The sequence below is a fragment of the Mytilus californianus genome, unplaced genomic scaffold, assembly GCF_021869535.1.
Source record: "Mytilus californianus isolate M0D057914Y unplaced genomic scaffold, xbMytCali1.0.p SCAF_4, whole genome shotgun sequence".
Classification (NCBI taxonomy): domain Eukaryota; kingdom Metazoa; phylum Mollusca; class Bivalvia; order Mytilida; family Mytilidae; genus Mytilus; species Mytilus californianus.
Window position 1 is genome coordinate 11,240,025 of NW_026262690.1, and position 19,487 is coordinate 11,259,511.

The 19,487-nt window shown below is 32.0% G+C and overlaps 1 protein-coding gene across 1 annotated transcript in view; it reads left to right on the forward strand.

Annotated features, from left to right (window-relative positions):
* The window catches only part of LOC127737462 (A disintegrin and metalloproteinase with thrombospondin motifs 18-like), a 270,986-nt gene that overhangs the window by 221,677 nt on the left and 29,822 nt on the right, over window positions 1-19,487 (forward strand). The window contains exons 7-16 of the mRNA XM_052248173.1: window positions 8,216-8,302; window positions 9,128-9,228; window positions 9,945-10,070; window positions 11,564-11,680; window positions 13,457-13,554; window positions 15,130-15,209; window positions 15,902-16,012; window positions 16,945-17,102; window positions 17,784-17,844; window positions 19,173-19,308. Coding sequence (XP_052104133.1) covers window positions 8,216-8,302; window positions 9,128-9,228; window positions 9,945-10,070; window positions 11,564-11,680; window positions 13,457-13,554; window positions 15,130-15,209; window positions 15,902-16,012; window positions 16,945-17,102; window positions 17,784-17,844; window positions 19,173-19,308 — 1,075 coding nt within the window. The remainder of the gene's footprint in view (window positions 1-8,215; window positions 8,303-9,127; window positions 9,229-9,944; window positions 10,071-11,563; window positions 11,681-13,456; window positions 13,555-15,129; window positions 15,210-15,901; window positions 16,013-16,944; window positions 17,103-17,783; window positions 17,845-19,172; window positions 19,309-19,487) is intronic.

Genomic DNA, 19,487 nt, shown 5'->3' on the forward strand with positions numbered 1-19,487 from the left:
TACCTCATTGAAGGTACCAACTGGTGCAACATATCTGGAGTGGCCACCCAGGGATTGGGAAAACCTGACATCCTACCGTAAGTTGTTGACTTGGGAATTTGCTGCTTCCTTATAGGAGTACAATTCTACTGGTAATTTCCCAAACGTAGGCATAATAGACCTTTCAGATGAACAATTGCATGGCCTTCTTAGGAACGAAGGAGCGGGAAATTAAGGATAAAGAAAACCTGGTGAGAAAATGCCGTTATTATTATTATGAACTGTTAAGAAATGTAATTAACAAAGACCAGTCAGTACTAAGCGTAATGGTGGACCTATGAAACCAGACACCTTAGAGACACCTCCACAGACAAGATTATCCAAATGCGCAACCGACGCAACATGCCTCTACGTTTAATGTGAACATAACGTGTATAAATCCCGAAAAACTCCAAATTATCTGTTATTTGATCGAACTTAATTGTGGAATCCATATATTTCCTGCCTATATAAATTCAGTGTACTAAACATTCTAAATTAGTGTATAAAATTCAGGAGAATGTCTTATTTTAAAGGGGGGGGGGTAGTGTAACGACTGGTATTACTGACATATTTTTTTTAACAAACTGTAAATTAACATTTGAACTTGAGAAGGACAACAACAATGACATGTGGATTTGCACTTCTTAAATCCTTTTAAATATTTACTGTAACTTGACCTTAAGGTTGAACTGTCTTTCTAATTTTAGGCAAAATCATTGTTAGATGATAGTCACATAAATGAATTCATCAACACTAGAAAACTTCGTGAAGGTAAGCAAGTATGTTTTTAAGTTTTAAGTTTGTAGTGGGGGAGGATGATAGTCTACGTCACATGGAGAACGGTGTAGATTCAACGGTTCTTAAGTGTTATATGTGTCCTTCATTTTCATTGAAGAACAGTAGGCCATTAATCCATATTTTTTTTATCAAACATAGGTATTTATAAAACTTGGCCTCACATATACCGGATTAGGATTATCCAAGAAGCATTGATCATGGACATATCCGGTATTGAATGTTTCATTAAATATATATAACCCAATTTCCATTTGATAAGCAACACTTCATTTGAAGTCGATCAAAATATCTGTTTCAAGCAAGTTCCGTAGACAATGAAATTTAGAATACTAAAGAAACATTCAGATAACAGTTGCTTGTAATATCAATAAAAGAAGTACAATATCAATAAATTTAAAATGTATCGTTTACATTTCTATCTTTTTTAGGATTATTGTCAACGATCATTACATCAGAAATATTGGGGATAATACGATACCTACCCTGTCCGTATTTCTCATCTCACTTTTCTCTATTCATTTCGGTCATGTCACCTGTAATTCCTGTTTATTTTTTAGTAAATGCTTTGGATTTTAAGTCATCGCTTTGAAGTCTTACTCACTTATGAATATATATTATTTCTAAATTGATTACATATGTTTTTGCACAAAATACTAAAGCTAGGTATAGTACGTAGATGATGTCATTTCATTCGATAAATTTAACCTTTGTATCTCTTAGTTACATTTACCAAAACAAGTAATAGAAAATGTCAGAAAAAAATATTCCTGCTTCTTCTTGAAATCACCTTATGATCTTGAAATAAACTTTCTTGTAAATCCGTTCATATTATTTTCAGATGGCTTTAATGAGTTTGAGTTGACATCAGTCAAAGAGGTTACAAATTCAAATCAGCAGAGGTATGATCATTTTTGTTTAGAATACTTACTAACATAAAGACATTTATTCATAATTTATGATTTTCAAATCTTAGGCAACCATCAATTTATCATAACATATAAAAAAATAACAATAACTTCTGATATTCACAAGAAAAGGTACTATAAGGGGTCAGACAGTCCAACTAGAAAAATTATTTAAACATTTCAAAAGAAGAATATATGAGAAGGCCACTTTTTGGCCCCTTGATTTAAAAAAAAAATATTATAACATATAACACCCTTCAGGTTTATATAAGACATCATTCTGTCAGATATCAGTATGTATAGTTGTCTTACATATTTGCATTAGGGCTACAAACTTCTTTCTTGGATTTAGTGCAAATCTGCACAGAAAGCAACAATAGCCTAATGTTTAGATCTTGTCATTTATATTAAGATATCAGCCAAATTTTTAACCAAACTGATATTTTACTGCAAGGTGTATTTTTCAAAGATGTCAATATGTGTAAAATATCTATTGGTTAAGATATTTGTCCAATTTCAGTTTTTGTCCAAAAAACTATGTAAAAATTATACTTTTTTGTATCTTCTATGTCATTTTCATCATGTTTGTGACATCATATCGACATTACATGTGGTTTTTATGTATATAAGTGTGCGGATTATAAGAATAATGCCTCTTATCATACCTCCTCTTTTGCCTTTTTTTCTGAAGTCTAACAAGTCTGCAGTCTAATGACACCACATTTTAATTTTGCCATCATGCCCAATCTAGCATTAATATTTAATGTTGAAGTACCTACAGTAGTATTTCTAATTCGATTTCAGTATCGATTGCAAATACCAAACAATTTTTTTTCAGATGCTTTCAATAGACTATAGACTGTTCATTGAAAGACATAACTTCATTCCGATAAACATATTTCTATCACTACATCTGTTCTTATTTATAACGCATTATTATTACCATTATGAGGGGAAGATAAATATGGTTCATAATTGTATTATACAAAAAAGTAAAACAAAAATACCGAACTCCAAGGTAAATTCAAAAAAAGGAATTCAAAAACTGACGGGTTCAACCAGGTTTTATAGTAAACTTGCAACAATTGGTTTTATTGAAGAATTCATTATTTCATGGCAAAATAAACCCCAAAATGAACCCTTTTTTACTGACAGCATATGTTGTGCATAAAATCAAAAACACCGAATAATAACAAATGTCACTAGTGGAGCGGGTACTGATAACCTGAGTTCTCCAAAGTATAAAGTTTTGTACATATTTTCAGTTTTGCGAAGTGTACTATGGATGATTCTTTTTCTTTTATTTCACGATGGTGGATGTCTATGTCTCCTTATGATTTTTACAATCCTAGGTGTTTACTAACATCCTATATTTTTTTATAGCACATTTATATTCCGACGTTAAGTGTATGATTAATGTAAATTTGATGATATACACAACCCCACAGGTAAAGTTGACCTGATATGATTTTGGCTGTTAAAATAAGTTCCTTTGGTTCATGTGTTTAAAAGTTTCATAGTTTACCTTTACAAAACTCTTGGTCTCAAACGTACAATAGTTTTTCCTGAACAAAGGTAAAACCCAAATTGAATGAGGAGTACTTTATCTTCATGTATTTAGTTCTTCATTTCAAAGTTAACTAAAAAATTAAAACATATATAGAGACAAACACATTAATATTTGGCAGATGAGACTAGATTTTAGTACTCTCATTGTTATCTTGATCATTGGAATAACAAAAGGTACATATAAAGTGTGATTAAAAAAAACAGAGTAGAAAATGAATTTACCACAACAGTATGAATATAAGAAGATGTGGTATGATTGCTAATGACTAAACGAGACAACGTTCAACCACAAAACAAATGACGAAGAAGTTATGGTCACCATAGTTGATTCAACAATTAACAAAATCTATACAGCAAAACAATCTACTAAAACCCCGACTTGACAAAGGCTAAACAATTCAAACGAGAAAACTAGCCACTTGATTCATAAAAAACAAATCAGATACACAGCAACAAACGATAACCTCTAAACTACAGGCTCCCGAACCGGGAATGAAAAACACAGATTGTCATGGGACCAAACATATTGGCAGGCAATCATCACCCCGTCCCCAACCTTGGACAGCGCCGCAACCAACAGCACAAAACAAAAACAAGTTGTTACAGTCAGTTGGAAAAGGCCGACTAATCAGATCGACACAAAGCACACAAAAAGGCAACTAACAAAAAGACTTCAGACACAAAGTATCGGTCTGAGAATACTCGCAGTTACTGAAAGCTAGTAGGTCAAAACAAATAACAGCTGATAACAAAATCAGGTATCCAAGATTAAAATGTCAATCAGTACACATCCAATGGATTTAGTGTATTGACGTCATAAACAGTTAGAAAAAAAAAGACCTTGTGTAATGCCATAATATAAGTATCGACAGAATGTAGGACCGTGAATGCTGTTTGTTCTGATAAAATTAATAGTGATTGTATTGTATTTGAAAAATATACAAGTATGAGTAAAACGATACTCATATAATCGTATCAACTTAATCCTGTGAGATAAAAATAAAATCAATAAAAACCGTTTTACATTTTGTTATTGCCCGTTCCTAAAGAATAATATAAAATATGCAATGATAAATAGTGGGATAATTCTTATTGAAGCCTAGACGCTGCTTCAATCCATCGACGAAGAAGATCAGTAGACTCTAGAAAATCATATGATATTGAAATATCTGCATTTGGGGAATCTTACAACATGATTCTTCGACATACCAAGTCAGTGCTTCATCCTTCAGCTAAAGTTTCCATCATAATGGATGAAGAAGAAACGGAATGGAAGGGAGATCATCCGGATTGTTTTCTTATTGGAAATGTCCATTCCCATGATGGAACTGTCTCGGCATCATTTTGCAAAGAATTGGTATAAAATTATCTGTTAGAAATTGGCAAATATTAAACATAGAAGAGAATATGAAAATATATAGTAAACATTAAAAGATTTACTATTGTGAATATTGAAATTATACTGCACATGTATTTTAATGGAGGTCTCTGTTTTCACAAGATAGGTTATGTACTTTTTTTCCCCATTGTAAAAATATACAAATATCGCAACAGTTAACTTTAGATAAGAATAAAACGAGGTCAATGAATTAAGTCCAGATTTTATTGTATGATACACTAAATATTGCAGTATTATCCGTTTTCGTGTTAATGTTTGGTATGTATGAATTGTTTGGATTCGAATGCACTTGATAATGGTCATACCAGGAAAATGGGACAAACGAAAAACGACGAAAAGATAACAACAGTGTACAAAACACCACACAAAAAAATATAAGATGACCTTAGATGCTCCAGACGGGTAAGCAGTTCTTGCTCAATATGTTGCACCCGTTTTGTACCTTATGCAAATACAAATTCGATGATAAGTCTCGTTCGGTCATGTCACATTAAAAAAAATGCGAAAATCAAAACTTTCAATAGCAACCATATATTAACTCTCATCCTAATTTTCTATGTTGCATATGCACGTAAAGTAAAAATAAAACTTATCAATTTAGCGAGGAATGATGTCAACTAGCGACCATGAACTTCACTTTGAAGTTTTACCAAATCATATTCGAAAACGAAGTACATTAGAGAAAGTACAGCATACAACACTGATAGCAAGAAAACGACGAGAAGATTTAATGTTCTCTGATTTGAGCCAAACGAATGGTAAGCATTGGTTTTCTGATAAAGATATTTATTTCAAAATTGTGTTGGCTTTTATTAGGTATGTAGTTCCATTACCAATAATATGAGGGCAATAATAGCATATTGTTTTTTTAGAATATACTTTCATTTGCCTTAATTATAATATTCTTTTTTATTTGGTATCGGTTGTTTCATAACAATTAATAATGATATTAGTTGAGTTAGAGATGTTGTTAATGTTTTCATAGGAAGTAATCAGAGAGGACATACAATGTACGAAAGCTTAAAAAAATTAGTCAACGTTGAGGACGAACGGAAATCATATAATTGTAACATCAAGTAAACAGTGGAACTGGAACAAAGTTTAATCTAAGCAAAACATATCCTATCGATAAATAACAAAAGTATACTTTTCAGGCCTTCTATGAATTGTTCATGCTATTTCAGATTACACACCTATTCATCAAACTGAACATAACCACAAAAGAATACACACACGGTCAGTACCTTCTACTGACTTCACAATAGAATTGGCAGTGTATTGTGATGCTGACTTCTTGTCTTATAAATTACCAGCTACTAACATGACCCGCAGAGTTGAAATCATGCTTTGCAAGTATAATGCAGTAAGTATATTTATGTAATGTAAATTATTAAACATTATTCAAACTTACAAGACCTACCAAATCGTTAATGTTTAAGTAGACATTTAGCAACAAAATACGACATATTAGTTGAAATATAAGTCCAGGAATAAACAGACAAACATGGGAATGAAAAAAGTTGGAATCACACGAACTACAAATAGAATTGAACTAGATGCGCTAAGAGGTTATATATCTCGAGCGATTTTATTATCCGTTAGCAATCTTCAGGGCCACAGAGTCTTTTGTGCTGTATACATTCGTCTTATTCGTGGACGTTATAAGCAATTTTAGATTACCAATCAAAGATTAATGAGGTTCCTAATTTGGAAACTGCGACACCCTCTATGGCTGTAATTATCATGATTATAAAGTTGATCTTTTAACTCCCTCCTATATCTCGTTGAATGTATCATTTACTATGCCGCATGATGTAGATGCATCCATGGATATCGGCGTAACGCATACAAACATTTCATGAAGTTTCAATTTATGGCCTTCTAATTTTAACAGAGCCGTTGGGTATACTTCCTATCTGGACCCAACTGTATTTACAATCCTTTCGAAACTGAATTATATGTACAAGTTTTATTCAAAAATATCACGCTACAAACTAAAATAGTGTTCATAAAAAACAAACAACATCGTTTCGGATATTGCAAATAACATAGTTCTCGGAATGCTTGTCAATAACAACGATGAATGATACAAAGAAACCTCCTTTCTTGAATTTCATTAGCATACGAGTATGACAAATGTCTTCAATCTAGACAATATCCTCCATCATAAATCTGAAAGCCACATCCAAAATATCTCACTTAATCAATTAATATTGTTTTGTTGCAATTATCTCTTGTATCTATACCGTGCCGAACATGTTAGCTATATTTTATCACGTCTGAACTGATGACTTCAAGCTTAAACCTTATGATAACGCCTGTTCAAGCGCTTCATTCATATGATTGCTGACTTGAATAGAGTTCTGGAGACACAATTTACGTTTCCAACTCCGCATTCTGCAATAAGAAAAAATCTGTGTCAGCGAAATTCAAAATTAGAACAATTTATTGATTCCGTGATAACGTACAGATGCAAACATTTTATGTTGTTATGTCATGAAAAACACTGTTATATCTTAGCATGGTAAGGAATGACAACGGAAGACCTGAAACATAAACCATAGAAAACTTTCTGTTATGATTTCTATATAGCTGACGATCTGACGAGCGGACCCAAATAATTAGTTCAAAATGTTCGTTTGTGACAGTATTACATTTATGCGTAACTTCATGAAAAGTATAGCGTATCGGACTTTTAGTTCTAAAACAATTCTATAAGGAACAACTAATATCATGCTAAGATTGTTGGTGCATTTATATTCTAGAAATATGTGACATGTTTTATCCCAAATCTATTCATTTTACAAAGAAAGCGTTCAAATGAGTTCAAATCTCAAGTGATATGTATAAAGTTAAATAACAACAACATGGTAAAATGACAAATTCAAATATTTATCTTGTCATTTTCTTAAGTGGGATCGAGGGTTGAATACTTCAAATATAACTGCTTGAAATCATGAAGCGTTAAATATTCTTTTGATGTCTATGACTTTTATATATTAAATTTGATATATGAAAATTTTAAACTAGCACATTTTTTACAAGTGGAATTAAGATAATAAGACATAGTTACCAAATAAAATGTCCATGAATCTATAAAATACACCAAAGATACCAGACTGCATATAATGATGATGATGATGGATTAATGTTTAACGTCAAGTGGCAAATATCATATGCATTTCACGACCTTCCATCGGCAAGACGAACACAATATACGAGACAAGCCAGGCTTTTACCTAGATTAACAAGGTAGCATAAGCATGTGGAGAATTGTATGTGTGACATAATTTACGAAAAATTAAAGGACAACAAAATCAGAATTGAAAAGATCTATTATTCCTCAGTCTTTTTGCATTAATTGTTGAAAGATCTTTCGTTTTAGCTTTAGCAAGGCAGTAGCTAATATTAATCTGTCAATAACAGGAATTATAATATGAACACAACCTAACAGCAACACGAAAGCATTGAAACAGTTAAAATATATTTTTTTATTAAACGTCTTTTATTTTTATTTTTGCAGGTGCAGTTTGAATGGAGTCGTGCTGATGTGTTAAACTATAACGTCACTCTATCAATAAAACGTATGACGTTTTTAGATACAAACCCGGTGAGATTATATATGCTTTTACAGTTTTATGTATTTTCGGTGTCTTCTCTGGTAAACAGTCTTCACTTAATGAATAATGAAAGATAACTACGAATTGTCCGAGAGTTATATCTTCTATTCGTTATAAAATGAGTAAAAAAGAGAGTCTACAGAATAAAATCCGTAAAAATGAAACACAGAACTTTATTTATAAAACGTCTTAAACATATTGCAAAAATTTATTTCAAAAAAGGGAGTCTGATTTCGCATCTAACACTCTTGACCAACGTCACTCACACTCAAAGCGTTTTCCCCTCTTTTTGGTAATTTTTTTTTAATTTGCAGGCCCCATTATGAACTGTTGGTGGTGTTTGTGAAATTCCACTGCTTTTGTCCTTATATCGATCATAATATAAAGATGATTTCATTTAACAATATATGTGTTTGGGAACCTATTCTGGTTCCCAAACTTACTTTTGAATAAGATGGATATGAAAAGCCGGATTCGTAAACATAAATATTTGTGGGGTATTCGTCAGTAAAACAGCAATCAAACCATTGAAACACATACAAAGGTAAACTTACGATCTTCAACAATAAACAAATGTCTGTACCTTGTATCAACCCTCAAATCATTCCAAGTCTAAATCGTTGGTGTAACATATGAATAGAGACTTTCTTAGTCTGCCATTAAACACTAATTTCTAAATTAGTGAAAACAATAATATATCGCTAAAGACAACCAGAAACTAGGATCAAGATGATGGACAATCAAGTTAACAAGGGACGATATCAAACGAGATTTTAGAACACACCTTTCCTATATCTGTTATTTTTCTATTTCAGTCCTGGTACAACGCTTCCACTGCTCTGTCAGTTCCCTTGAGCACTCTATGTACGGGAACTCAAGCCGGTTTAGCTTACGATCATGTACATGTTCACACAGGGTAAGAAATAAAAATTCAGACCGTATACCACGATAATTGCCAATGCCGATTTGACATTGTCGCATTCAAAGCATATTTCAATTTGTTTTCTTGTGTTGTTTACAATTGGAATCAAATTAATACGACATGTACACATATGCCCAAACAACAGTTGCTTTAAATGTAAATTGGTAGTTCCTTATTTTTCAAAATATATAAAGATTTTAAATTTTTGTATTAAATCAGGATGTCAAATTTTGGTACACAAATATACTTCTGAAAATTTAGGTGACACCAAACATAGTTTAATCGAACAAAATTCTCTAAGCAATGACAATTCAAAGTTTAAATAAAAGAAATATATTATACCTTAACAGGCTGTTGATTTTCACTTGTTCCGTAAATTGATAGCGTTTGATTTTGACAGATTTTGTGGCCTATTTGAAATTGATTTGGAGTTCGGTATTTTTGCTATACTTTTTTAACAATTAAAATGCCTTCATTTGATATACCATGATATACATGAATCACCTACCCTCTTTCATGAATTATTTATTACTTTTTGGAAAACGCTCAAATCGCATGTTAACTCTAGATGACTTTTGGGGTCGTCTGTCATTGGGTTGCTGACTCTTAGATGTATACCCAATATCTTTTCATTTCTCGCATCCGGTGAACGTCGCGAAAGATGAGTTTTAGTTATGTTTAGTGACTGATTGAGTTTTCTATATTTATAGCATACCTAAACCAGAATTAGGAGGACTAGCCTACCAAAGTAAAGTATGTAATGTTAGGTACAGATGTGGTGTTTCTGCAGATGGAGTTACAACATATGTCGCAACAGTCCATGAAATAGGTCATAAGTATGTCATTTTCATGCACATTGATAAATTACGAATAACCTGCTAATACTAACAATGACCACTGCCCTTTCCTCGATTTTGATATCTATATCATTAACGGAAAGCTTAATACTAAAATATATGATAAAAGAGATGATTTTTCATTTCCTATCGTTAATTATCCATTTTTAGATGGTGACGTTCCCTTGTCACCATCTTACGGTGTTTATATATCTCAACTTGTACGATTCGCTCGTGTATGTAACAATGTTTTAGATTTTAACGAGAGAAATTTATGTATTACTGAAAAATTATTACACCAGGGTTTTCGATATCACAAACTAGTCAAAACATTTACTAAATTTTATCATCGGTATAAGGACATCATTCGTAAATATAGCTCAACATGCAGACTTCTTATACGTTCAGGTATTTCACATCCAATTTTTTATGGAAATATTCTTTATAAAGCACAAAAATGTCAGTATTCACCTCTGAAGCTAACAAAACCTTTAAATAGACTTATTAAGAAGGGATATAGTTACGATACTGTTGTCAGGTCATTAAAGATTGCATATTTTGGCGTTAATATTGATTCACTTTAGGGTCTTTGCATCGGCACTAAACACATTTATTTAAAAACCAGTTGTTGGCATGACACGGGTTATGTTCTTCTCATATATGTTATGATGGTATGATACTAAACCCCTAACGGGAAGGATTGTGCCTGATATTCATATGATGAAGACATAATCTTTCAATCAGTTTAATTGAAGTCTGGAGCTGGCATGTCAGTTAACTGCTAGTAGTCTGTCGTTATTTATGTATTATTGTCATTTTGTTTATTTTCTTTGGTTACATCTTCTGATATCAGACTCGGACTTCTCTTGAACTGAATTTAAATGTGCATATTGTTATGCGTTTACTTTTCTACATTGGCTAGAGGTATAGGGGGAGGGTTGAGATCTCATAAACATGTTTAACCCCGCCGCATTTTTGCGCCTGTCCCAAGTCAGGAGCCTCTAGCCTTTGTTAGTCTTGTATTATTTTTAATTTTAGTTTCTTGTGTATAATTTGGAGTTTAGTATGGCGTTCATTATCACTGAACTAGTATATATATTTGTTTAGGGGCCAGCTGAAGGACGCCTCCGGGTGCGGGAATTTCTCACTGCATTGAAGACCTGTTGGTGACCTTCTGCTGTTGTCTGTTCTATAGTCGGGTTGTTGTCTCTTTGACACATTCCCCATTTCCATTTTCAATTTTATTCCATAAGTGATGTTTCGTTCAAACAGTGCGATCAAATAGCTTGAATTATTACTTAGTATTTATACGGCATTTACGAGTCGTGTTATTATATATTTTTCTTGTTGTATATCATGTTTTAGTATTGTGAATACTCACTACAATGAGAATAGAGTTTACATGTTTTAAATTCTAAACAGTAGAGTCCCTAAGTTTAGCCATTTTATGAATAATTAACTATAACCATTACAACTGACGTCGTTGATTACAGCATGGGTATGCTGCATGACGCTGATAGAAATTGTTTACCTCCAGACGTTGGAATAATGGGTGGTGCTGGCGTCGGATGGAGTACATGTAGTGTCAATGATATGAACACTATGTTACAGTAAGAATATAATATACTATAGTATGATAAAAGAATAACATGGTAATTTATCACATTATCGATTGCTTGACTATATGGTTATAAAAATATTTTTTGAGTAAAAATTCATTCATGGAGAAGAATGTGATGAGTTAAAAAAAGAAAAAAAGTTTTCTGTTAACATTTTTATTCAAAGTCTACAGATTTAATGATCTTCAAATTATCTCAATTTTTATGAAAACTTATGTATCATTTCAAAATACGTTGCGTTCTACCTGAATGCAATTCATCAATGCTAAATTGGACAATTCTAGTAATCCAGTATGTTGAAAAATATAAAAGGGTAAAATCATTTTTTTGCCGATGGACATACAGACAACCAGTTGGTGTCCAAAAAGTGACGCATGAAATGTAAAAGTCTGATAAACTGATCAACGAAAAAAAAAAGAAATTGTATTATTAAACAGAACATGAAGTGAATATAGGATAGTTCTGGCTTATTTTTATTCTAGGAAGCTCCTCCATGGTATATGCGTCATTTAACTTGAAGAATTAGGTTTGAAAAGAAGAGCAGTTTGTTCTTTAAGTAATATAAATGCTGACTATTTCATTTTAAAACCAACAAAACATTAGAAAAGCTAGTATTTTGATGTCGTCAATTTAAGTTAAAGATTTTTTTTAAATTTAATTTATTTCATTTTGACTTTGAATATTTGAAATTAAGTAATATTTGTGTGATAAGAGTCAGAAGATATAAAGTGAACTTTCAAAACTCACAAGTCGAAGTAAAGTGTAGATAGAATAAATGTTTGAACATGTGTAGTAATTTATTGAAAATATCAGAATGAACCTAGAATTTATTACAAAAATCCGAGTATATGATATTCTGCAGGAAACATTGACGCACCGGCCGTAAATATAAATAATTTAGTTCTGTTAGTCTCCTAATTGTTATAAAATATCATTGATGTGGGTATTTGCTTGAAAGGAGTTGTTTCACTTACTCATAATTTTGGCCCTAAAAATCTCGAAAATTTTAACTGCTATAATGTTGTTTAAACTTGATGAAAGCATATATTAAAATGTCCAATAGTTTAAGTTAAAAAAGAGTTTTACGAATTACGTCGCTAGTGATGTATCTGTGACGTCACAAAGGTGAGTGAATTTCGGCAAAACCTGATTTTTCCATAATTTTGCATAGAATATGACATTTTTCTGGAAAATTAACAGTGGTTCCACCTCTCGCCACCAAAAAGAAATTGTGAAAAGTTCTATACCATATTATTTACTTTTCAATAGAAAAATTTCAATGGGGAGGAGTCGTGCCATGTATCAAATCTGGAAAAAAAAGTCAAAAAAGAGACAAATTTCTAGAAAGATATCTGAGAATGAAATATTTCCCTTATTTCAGGATTATTTACCTTTTTGGTGGGGGGGGGGGGGGTACTCCTTAACTGTGCTGTTAATTATCCAATTTTACCACAGGGCATAGATAGCCTTAGCCTGATTTGGAACAACCTTTTGTATTTTTTCGTAATAGATTCGGGCTTACATTTTTTTTTTAATTTTGGGCGCCTCCGGACTTTTGTACACCGAAAACGCGCCTCGGAATACTTACTTATAAGCATGTTTTCTTTTTTGAATAATAAGATTACAGAAGTTCTGCGTTTATTGTTTCGAAATAAATTTGCGATTCAGTCAAAACACAAGTTGTGTTGTTCAGTTGCTATTTGTTGTTTCCATTTTGTATGTTACTATGTTATTTAACTTGTAACTTATAGGTAATAATGTTTACAGAACTGGTAATCATGGATGTCTATGGACAGACAATATTGCTGATAATGAAGTAACTCCAGCATCTTTACTGGGAATAACACTAGTGCCAGAACTTCCAGGTAAATACATTTAAAATAACGTTTCAGGAGTTGGAAAGAGGAAGGTAAGGCAACAGACACATCCGATAAATTGGGTCAAATTCCGGTGACGTTTAAGTCAGTATCTATTGTGACCACCACTTATTGCATCTCCTTGGCATGAATGGTATCAAAGGAGAAATCCGGTAAGGGCTAATTTTGGCCTTAAATTCGATGTACATCTGATGTAATATTTTTTAAAATACATTTTTTAAACACTTAAGTGTCTTCTACAGTCGATTCAATTGGTTTATGTAAAAGATTTTAACTAATTTGGTCATTAAAGACCCCTAAATCCAGGCTTCAATATGAAAAATCTATCAAATATGCCACAAAACATCACTTTTCAGATGGTTTTTGTTCTAAAATGGAAGTGGACGCATTCGTATTCAGTCTCAACCTTTATATATGTTATGTATCATCTTCAAATACAACATTTATTCAAATATTAAGACTGAACACAAGTGCGGCCACTTCCATTTTAGACAAAAGCCGTCTAAAAATTCGCATTAGATGTGGGATGATTGCCCATTGGATATCTATCTGACAGAGTCCAAATGCAGGTTTAAGTAATTATAGGTCAACGTACGGCTTTTAACAATGAGCAAATCTCTTACCGAATAGTCGTCTTCAAAAGGCCATCTTTGTCGAATTCTCCGGAAATCATGGATACCGACAGCAGTGGTTGTAACAATGTAGACGAACACCTGGAAATACCGTTACCTGGATCAAATTACTACAAATTTAACCCTGTTTTAGGATAGGTGATTGTAGATTTGCTTTGGCTTTTGAAAATTTTTTGTTTTGTCTTTCCAGAGCACTTCTAACAGTCATATTTTATGCAATAATTATATGCCTATTGGTATCCTCAGGCATGTTTTCCTACAATGTCATTTTATTAACTTCTGCTTAAATGCCTTCTTAACATCCCATTTTATTCTTGCAACAACTTTAATATCATAATAAAGGCGTAGCATGCGCTGGTACAGCAGCTGTGTATTCATTTGGCTATGGTTTTGTCTGTTTTTCATTTTACTACGGTTTTGTCTGTTTTTTATTGACTTTTTCTTCCGATCTGTCAATCAAACATAGATTTTTATTCATGTTTAGGCATGCCTTGAGATATAATAGTAGTTTATGTGGTAAAATATAGAATTATTGTTAGAAGAAAAAAAGGTACAACTTAGTTTTTTTGTGAGTTCGTTTTGTTTTATGTTTAAATTTTTGTGTAGTGTTCTGTGAAATGTTGTTTTTCTTTTACCTGTTTGTTATCCTTCGACAAGTGATTTTTAACGTTCCCTTTTGTTTTTTCTCCACCTTTTCACATATGGTACTACATATTCACAAAACAAAAATACACACAAAATAAAGTATAATAATGTTCATGTAGGCAAAGCTTTAGACATAATCATATGCTTTCGAGACAGAATAGAGTTATAATATTGACAGAAAATCATATCTTTTGATGTTCAATAAAGCTACACGTGGTATTCTTAAATCTTTTTTTATCTAATTTATTTCTGTATACTAGTACTTATACTATTTCTTTATGACCAGGTCAGTTAAAGACAGCAGATGAAGTATGTGAACAGTTATACGGAAGTGGATTTAGATACCGTGAATATCCGAATGTTGTTGTGAGCAAATTTCAAATTTCAAAGCATTTCCTTCATTTTGATACATTAAATCATTAACTTATAAGTTGGATGAAAAACTAACAGAGCAATAGCAACAAAAAAAAACGAAAACGACGAAAAGACTAACAATTCAACAAAATATGAAAATAAGATGTGGTACGATTACCAATGAGACAACTATCCACCACAGACCAAATGACGTTGAAGTTAACAACTGTTAGTCACTGCACTGCATAGCAAAAAAAAAGACTGACCAATACGAAACCGCCAAATGTCGGGGTGAACTTAGATGCTTCAGAAGGGTAAGGAGATCATATCCCACATGTGACACCCGTAATATTGCTCATGGTTAGTACAAATTCGGTGATAAGCCTCATTCGGTGATGTCACAATCGAAGAAGAAAGGACGGAATTGTGGTTACGACAACTTGAACATATCCGTCGTCATCTTTGACACAGATATTCCATAACGGTCAACCAACTTGTGATTGCGTCCACAATAACCTATATCTCAGTAGTTGAGTTTTACCAAATTATAAGCCTGGTATCTTTGATAATTTTATATAACTTCTTTTAATTACCTCACCTGTGGTTGCAAAAGTTGAATGTCAAAATGTTCAAAGTCGTCATTAAAGTGATAAAATATAATTTTATGTGCAAGTGAACAATTTAACAAAGCTTTATCTGTACAGAACCCTTCCTGTAACCTGTATAGCTGTGTCGATCATAATGTTGGGAATACACATGGTCGAATGTTCAAGCAATCTGATTCTATTACCGGTCTCTACTGTGAATTTCAAAAGGTAAATATAAAGTAACAATATTGTTAGAAATCATAGATTGTTTAAAGATGTCTTCTTTGTATAAAGGAACTAAGTTGTATATGTAAAATTAGCAAATTCACTCCCATAATTTGTATTCGTTTCGAGTTGAGGATCTTATCCGCTTTCATTGACTACGTATGTTTTTTTCTTTCTCGTGAATTTTTCTTAAACGCTATTCTTATGAGGTTAAGTTCTCCTCGTTCTGCGTACGTTAACACAAATCCTGCGAGAAAGGTAAGAAAATAAGCATTTGGTAACCATAGGTCGAAGAGGTTTTTTCTATAATAATAGTGATAATAATTGAATTGAAAGACAAATTACAGTCGGAACAACTGATCACAGAATAAAATGATCCCTACCAAACACTGGACTTAACTCCGGAAGGGTCAATATGGTCTTTTTTCAGTGGTTCCACTCTCTTTGTTGCTCATGGCAAGTAATGATGTGCAGGTAAATCGCATAAGATTTCTGTCAAAAAGTAGGAAAGGAGGACAGAATTATTGCTTCGACAATCTCTATCGTGCTATATGGTCATGAGGGCGTAATGTTAAATGTTAAAATGCTTTAAATAAAATAAATTTAAACACAGCAGTAGATTAGACAGATGAACAACCACATGTCCTAAAAGAGAGTAAATGTCGAGTAAAGACCAGCACCCCAAATTGACCAAATTGTCCTGTAAATGCAGGTCAGTGCATAAAAATCAAAATAAGACAGAAATTCATTGAGACCATAAAAATTAAACGTTTATCAGTATATTGTTTGTATTCCCGGAATTAAAGTTCTTTTTTTCATTTTGCATTTATCTTGTAACTGACAAATTACAAACTGTTTTTTTTTTCCAACCATCAATGACCATGTTAGTTGCAAATTTCAGTAATTGTTGCACATAAAATGGTATTCTTACATAGATCTGCTTTGCCGGTGCCTGTCAAGATTGGTCTAAAGCTCAATTAACTAATCCTGAAGTACGTGCAGGAGGATGGTCATCCTGGGAATTATGGTCAACGTGCTCTCGGACGTGTGGACGAGGCCTGATATACAGACGAAGAAGATGTGATAATCCAACGTATGTTTTCGGGGAATCCCATATTTAAACGGTTTATCAAACGGATTTAAAAGGATTTTTGTATTTATAAAAAAAATTATGTGATTTCGAAAGTGACTTATGGACACAATTAGTTCAATGTAATTTGCGGTTTTTCAAACATTTATATGGCACATAGCTACTTATTACAAATGTCACTAAAATGAATAATTTACTTACTTGCTTACTTACTTGCTACACTCTACATCCTTGAAAAACGATTATGTCGACGATTTTTATTATGAATCATAAATTAATGAGACGGCAATTGAATATCACGTTTTAGCTAAATGTTTGTAATGACAAACATGCATGCATGACTGCAATTTGAACTCTAAATCGCTTAAATAGAAGAGGTGTGAGGGAATTAATCAGAAACTATAAATGATTTGAATTCAACACTAAACTATCGTGAACTTTTAAGAAAATAACGAAGAAGTGGTATATTTTTCAAAAATCCCAGACAGACAGGGTTTCTTACATTGGTCATGTACATTAATATGTATAGGTCTAAGTCCTATTATTATGAAGCAATAGAATAATACAACAAAGAAAAAAGTGTGTGACACAATATATTATATAGTCATATTTTCCATATTGAAGATCTGGACTTATACTTTAAAGATATGTGAATCATCAGTAGATCGTTTTTTTATATTTCAGTCCAAAGAACAGTGCAACTTGCGTTGGAAATGAGTACGAAGCTGAAGGTTGCAACCTAACGGTAATCATTGTTTTGTATTTATATTTTGTACATGATGATCGACTTGTTATAAAGATAAGGAGATGTGATATGATTACCAATGAGACAACTATCCACCAAAGTTCAAATGAAGTGGATGTTTGTTAGTTTGTTATAGTATTGGATATATATTTTTTATAGTATTGGATTTATATATAAATACCGAAGGGGCAATCAATGTTCATAAGGTCCGATAAGATCATGACAGAAAACTAAAGACTGAGTAACACGAACCCCACCAAAAAAACTGTTGGTGATCTCATGTGCTCCAAAAGGTGTACATACAACATACAAATTGTTTTGAATCAGATGTATCTGCTTCAAAATAGAATGGAATGATAATCAAATATTAAACACTAAGTGTTTTATTTGGCATCTGCATAAGATTAAAGATACTTTATTATACCAATCACGGCGCACATTACTGAGCAGAATAATTATCATTATAACAAAACAATATACAATATTTTGAACTACATATAATACCAAAATAAATGGTTATTAATGATTAATAGTATGATTGTTATAAAATAAAGTTTATACAAATTGAATGCAGAAAGATTAAATTATGAAATGTAAGACAAAATTTACAAAATGTTGTAAGTAAAACATTGCAACTTATATGCTGATCTATGATGAGTTTATTTGATTAGACAAAATCAGTCATAAAACCATGTGTTATTACTATCATTATGTTTTAAAATAGTATCTATCAGTTCTTGTTTTGTTTTTAATAGTTCTGTAAGCAGCTAATGAAGGTTCTCAATCATAAACCTATTTTTAATCATCATTAACCAGATGAATTTTTCATCATTCAATGTATTGAAATTTTATATTTGGATTTAATTTTATTTGAGTAATGGTAATGCTTCCCATCATAAAAGTGAACATTTTAAAAGGAAGTGTAATTCATGCTCTATAGCATTGTATCATAACCTATCAAAATGTTTGTTTGCCTCTACTCCATTGTATCTACCTGTTTCAATTTCTAATGAATGGTCATTAATACACTATTTCCCTTTTTCCAGTCTTCAGACTAAGGATCCAATTCAAAATTAGATTTAAACTTTCTATAGGTTCTCAATTTGTTATAACAGTTTGATTTTTTCTTTGATTATTAAATAAGTTAGATTTCCAGATTTTTATGAATTTGTTAAGGTTTTGTCTAACTATCTGTTCCTTAGTAGAAATATTGAATAGAAAAAACACACTGTAGATTTAATTGTCATCACAATAGTGATACCAATGGTTATCATTAACTGAATGGAAAAACTACCCTCCACATATTGTTCTCATTTTGTTATTTTCAGCCATGTGTGAGTGATAGTAGCGCAGATTCTAATCTAATAATACAACGTGCATCAGAGACATGTCAAAGACTTATTGATAACAACATCATTAATGGAACAGAATATACTGCTTCAGGAACTATTTACTCATCATTAAGTATGCATACAAAAAAATTTAACTCTTGCATGTATCATGTTGACTAACTGTTGTTAAAATTGTATATCAACGATTAATCCACCATTTAAGGAAATATCTTCCACTGTAACAACTATAAAAACAAGTACCAAATTTTCGTTCCAACTAAATACTATCTAGGATTCGGTGTTTAAACTTTC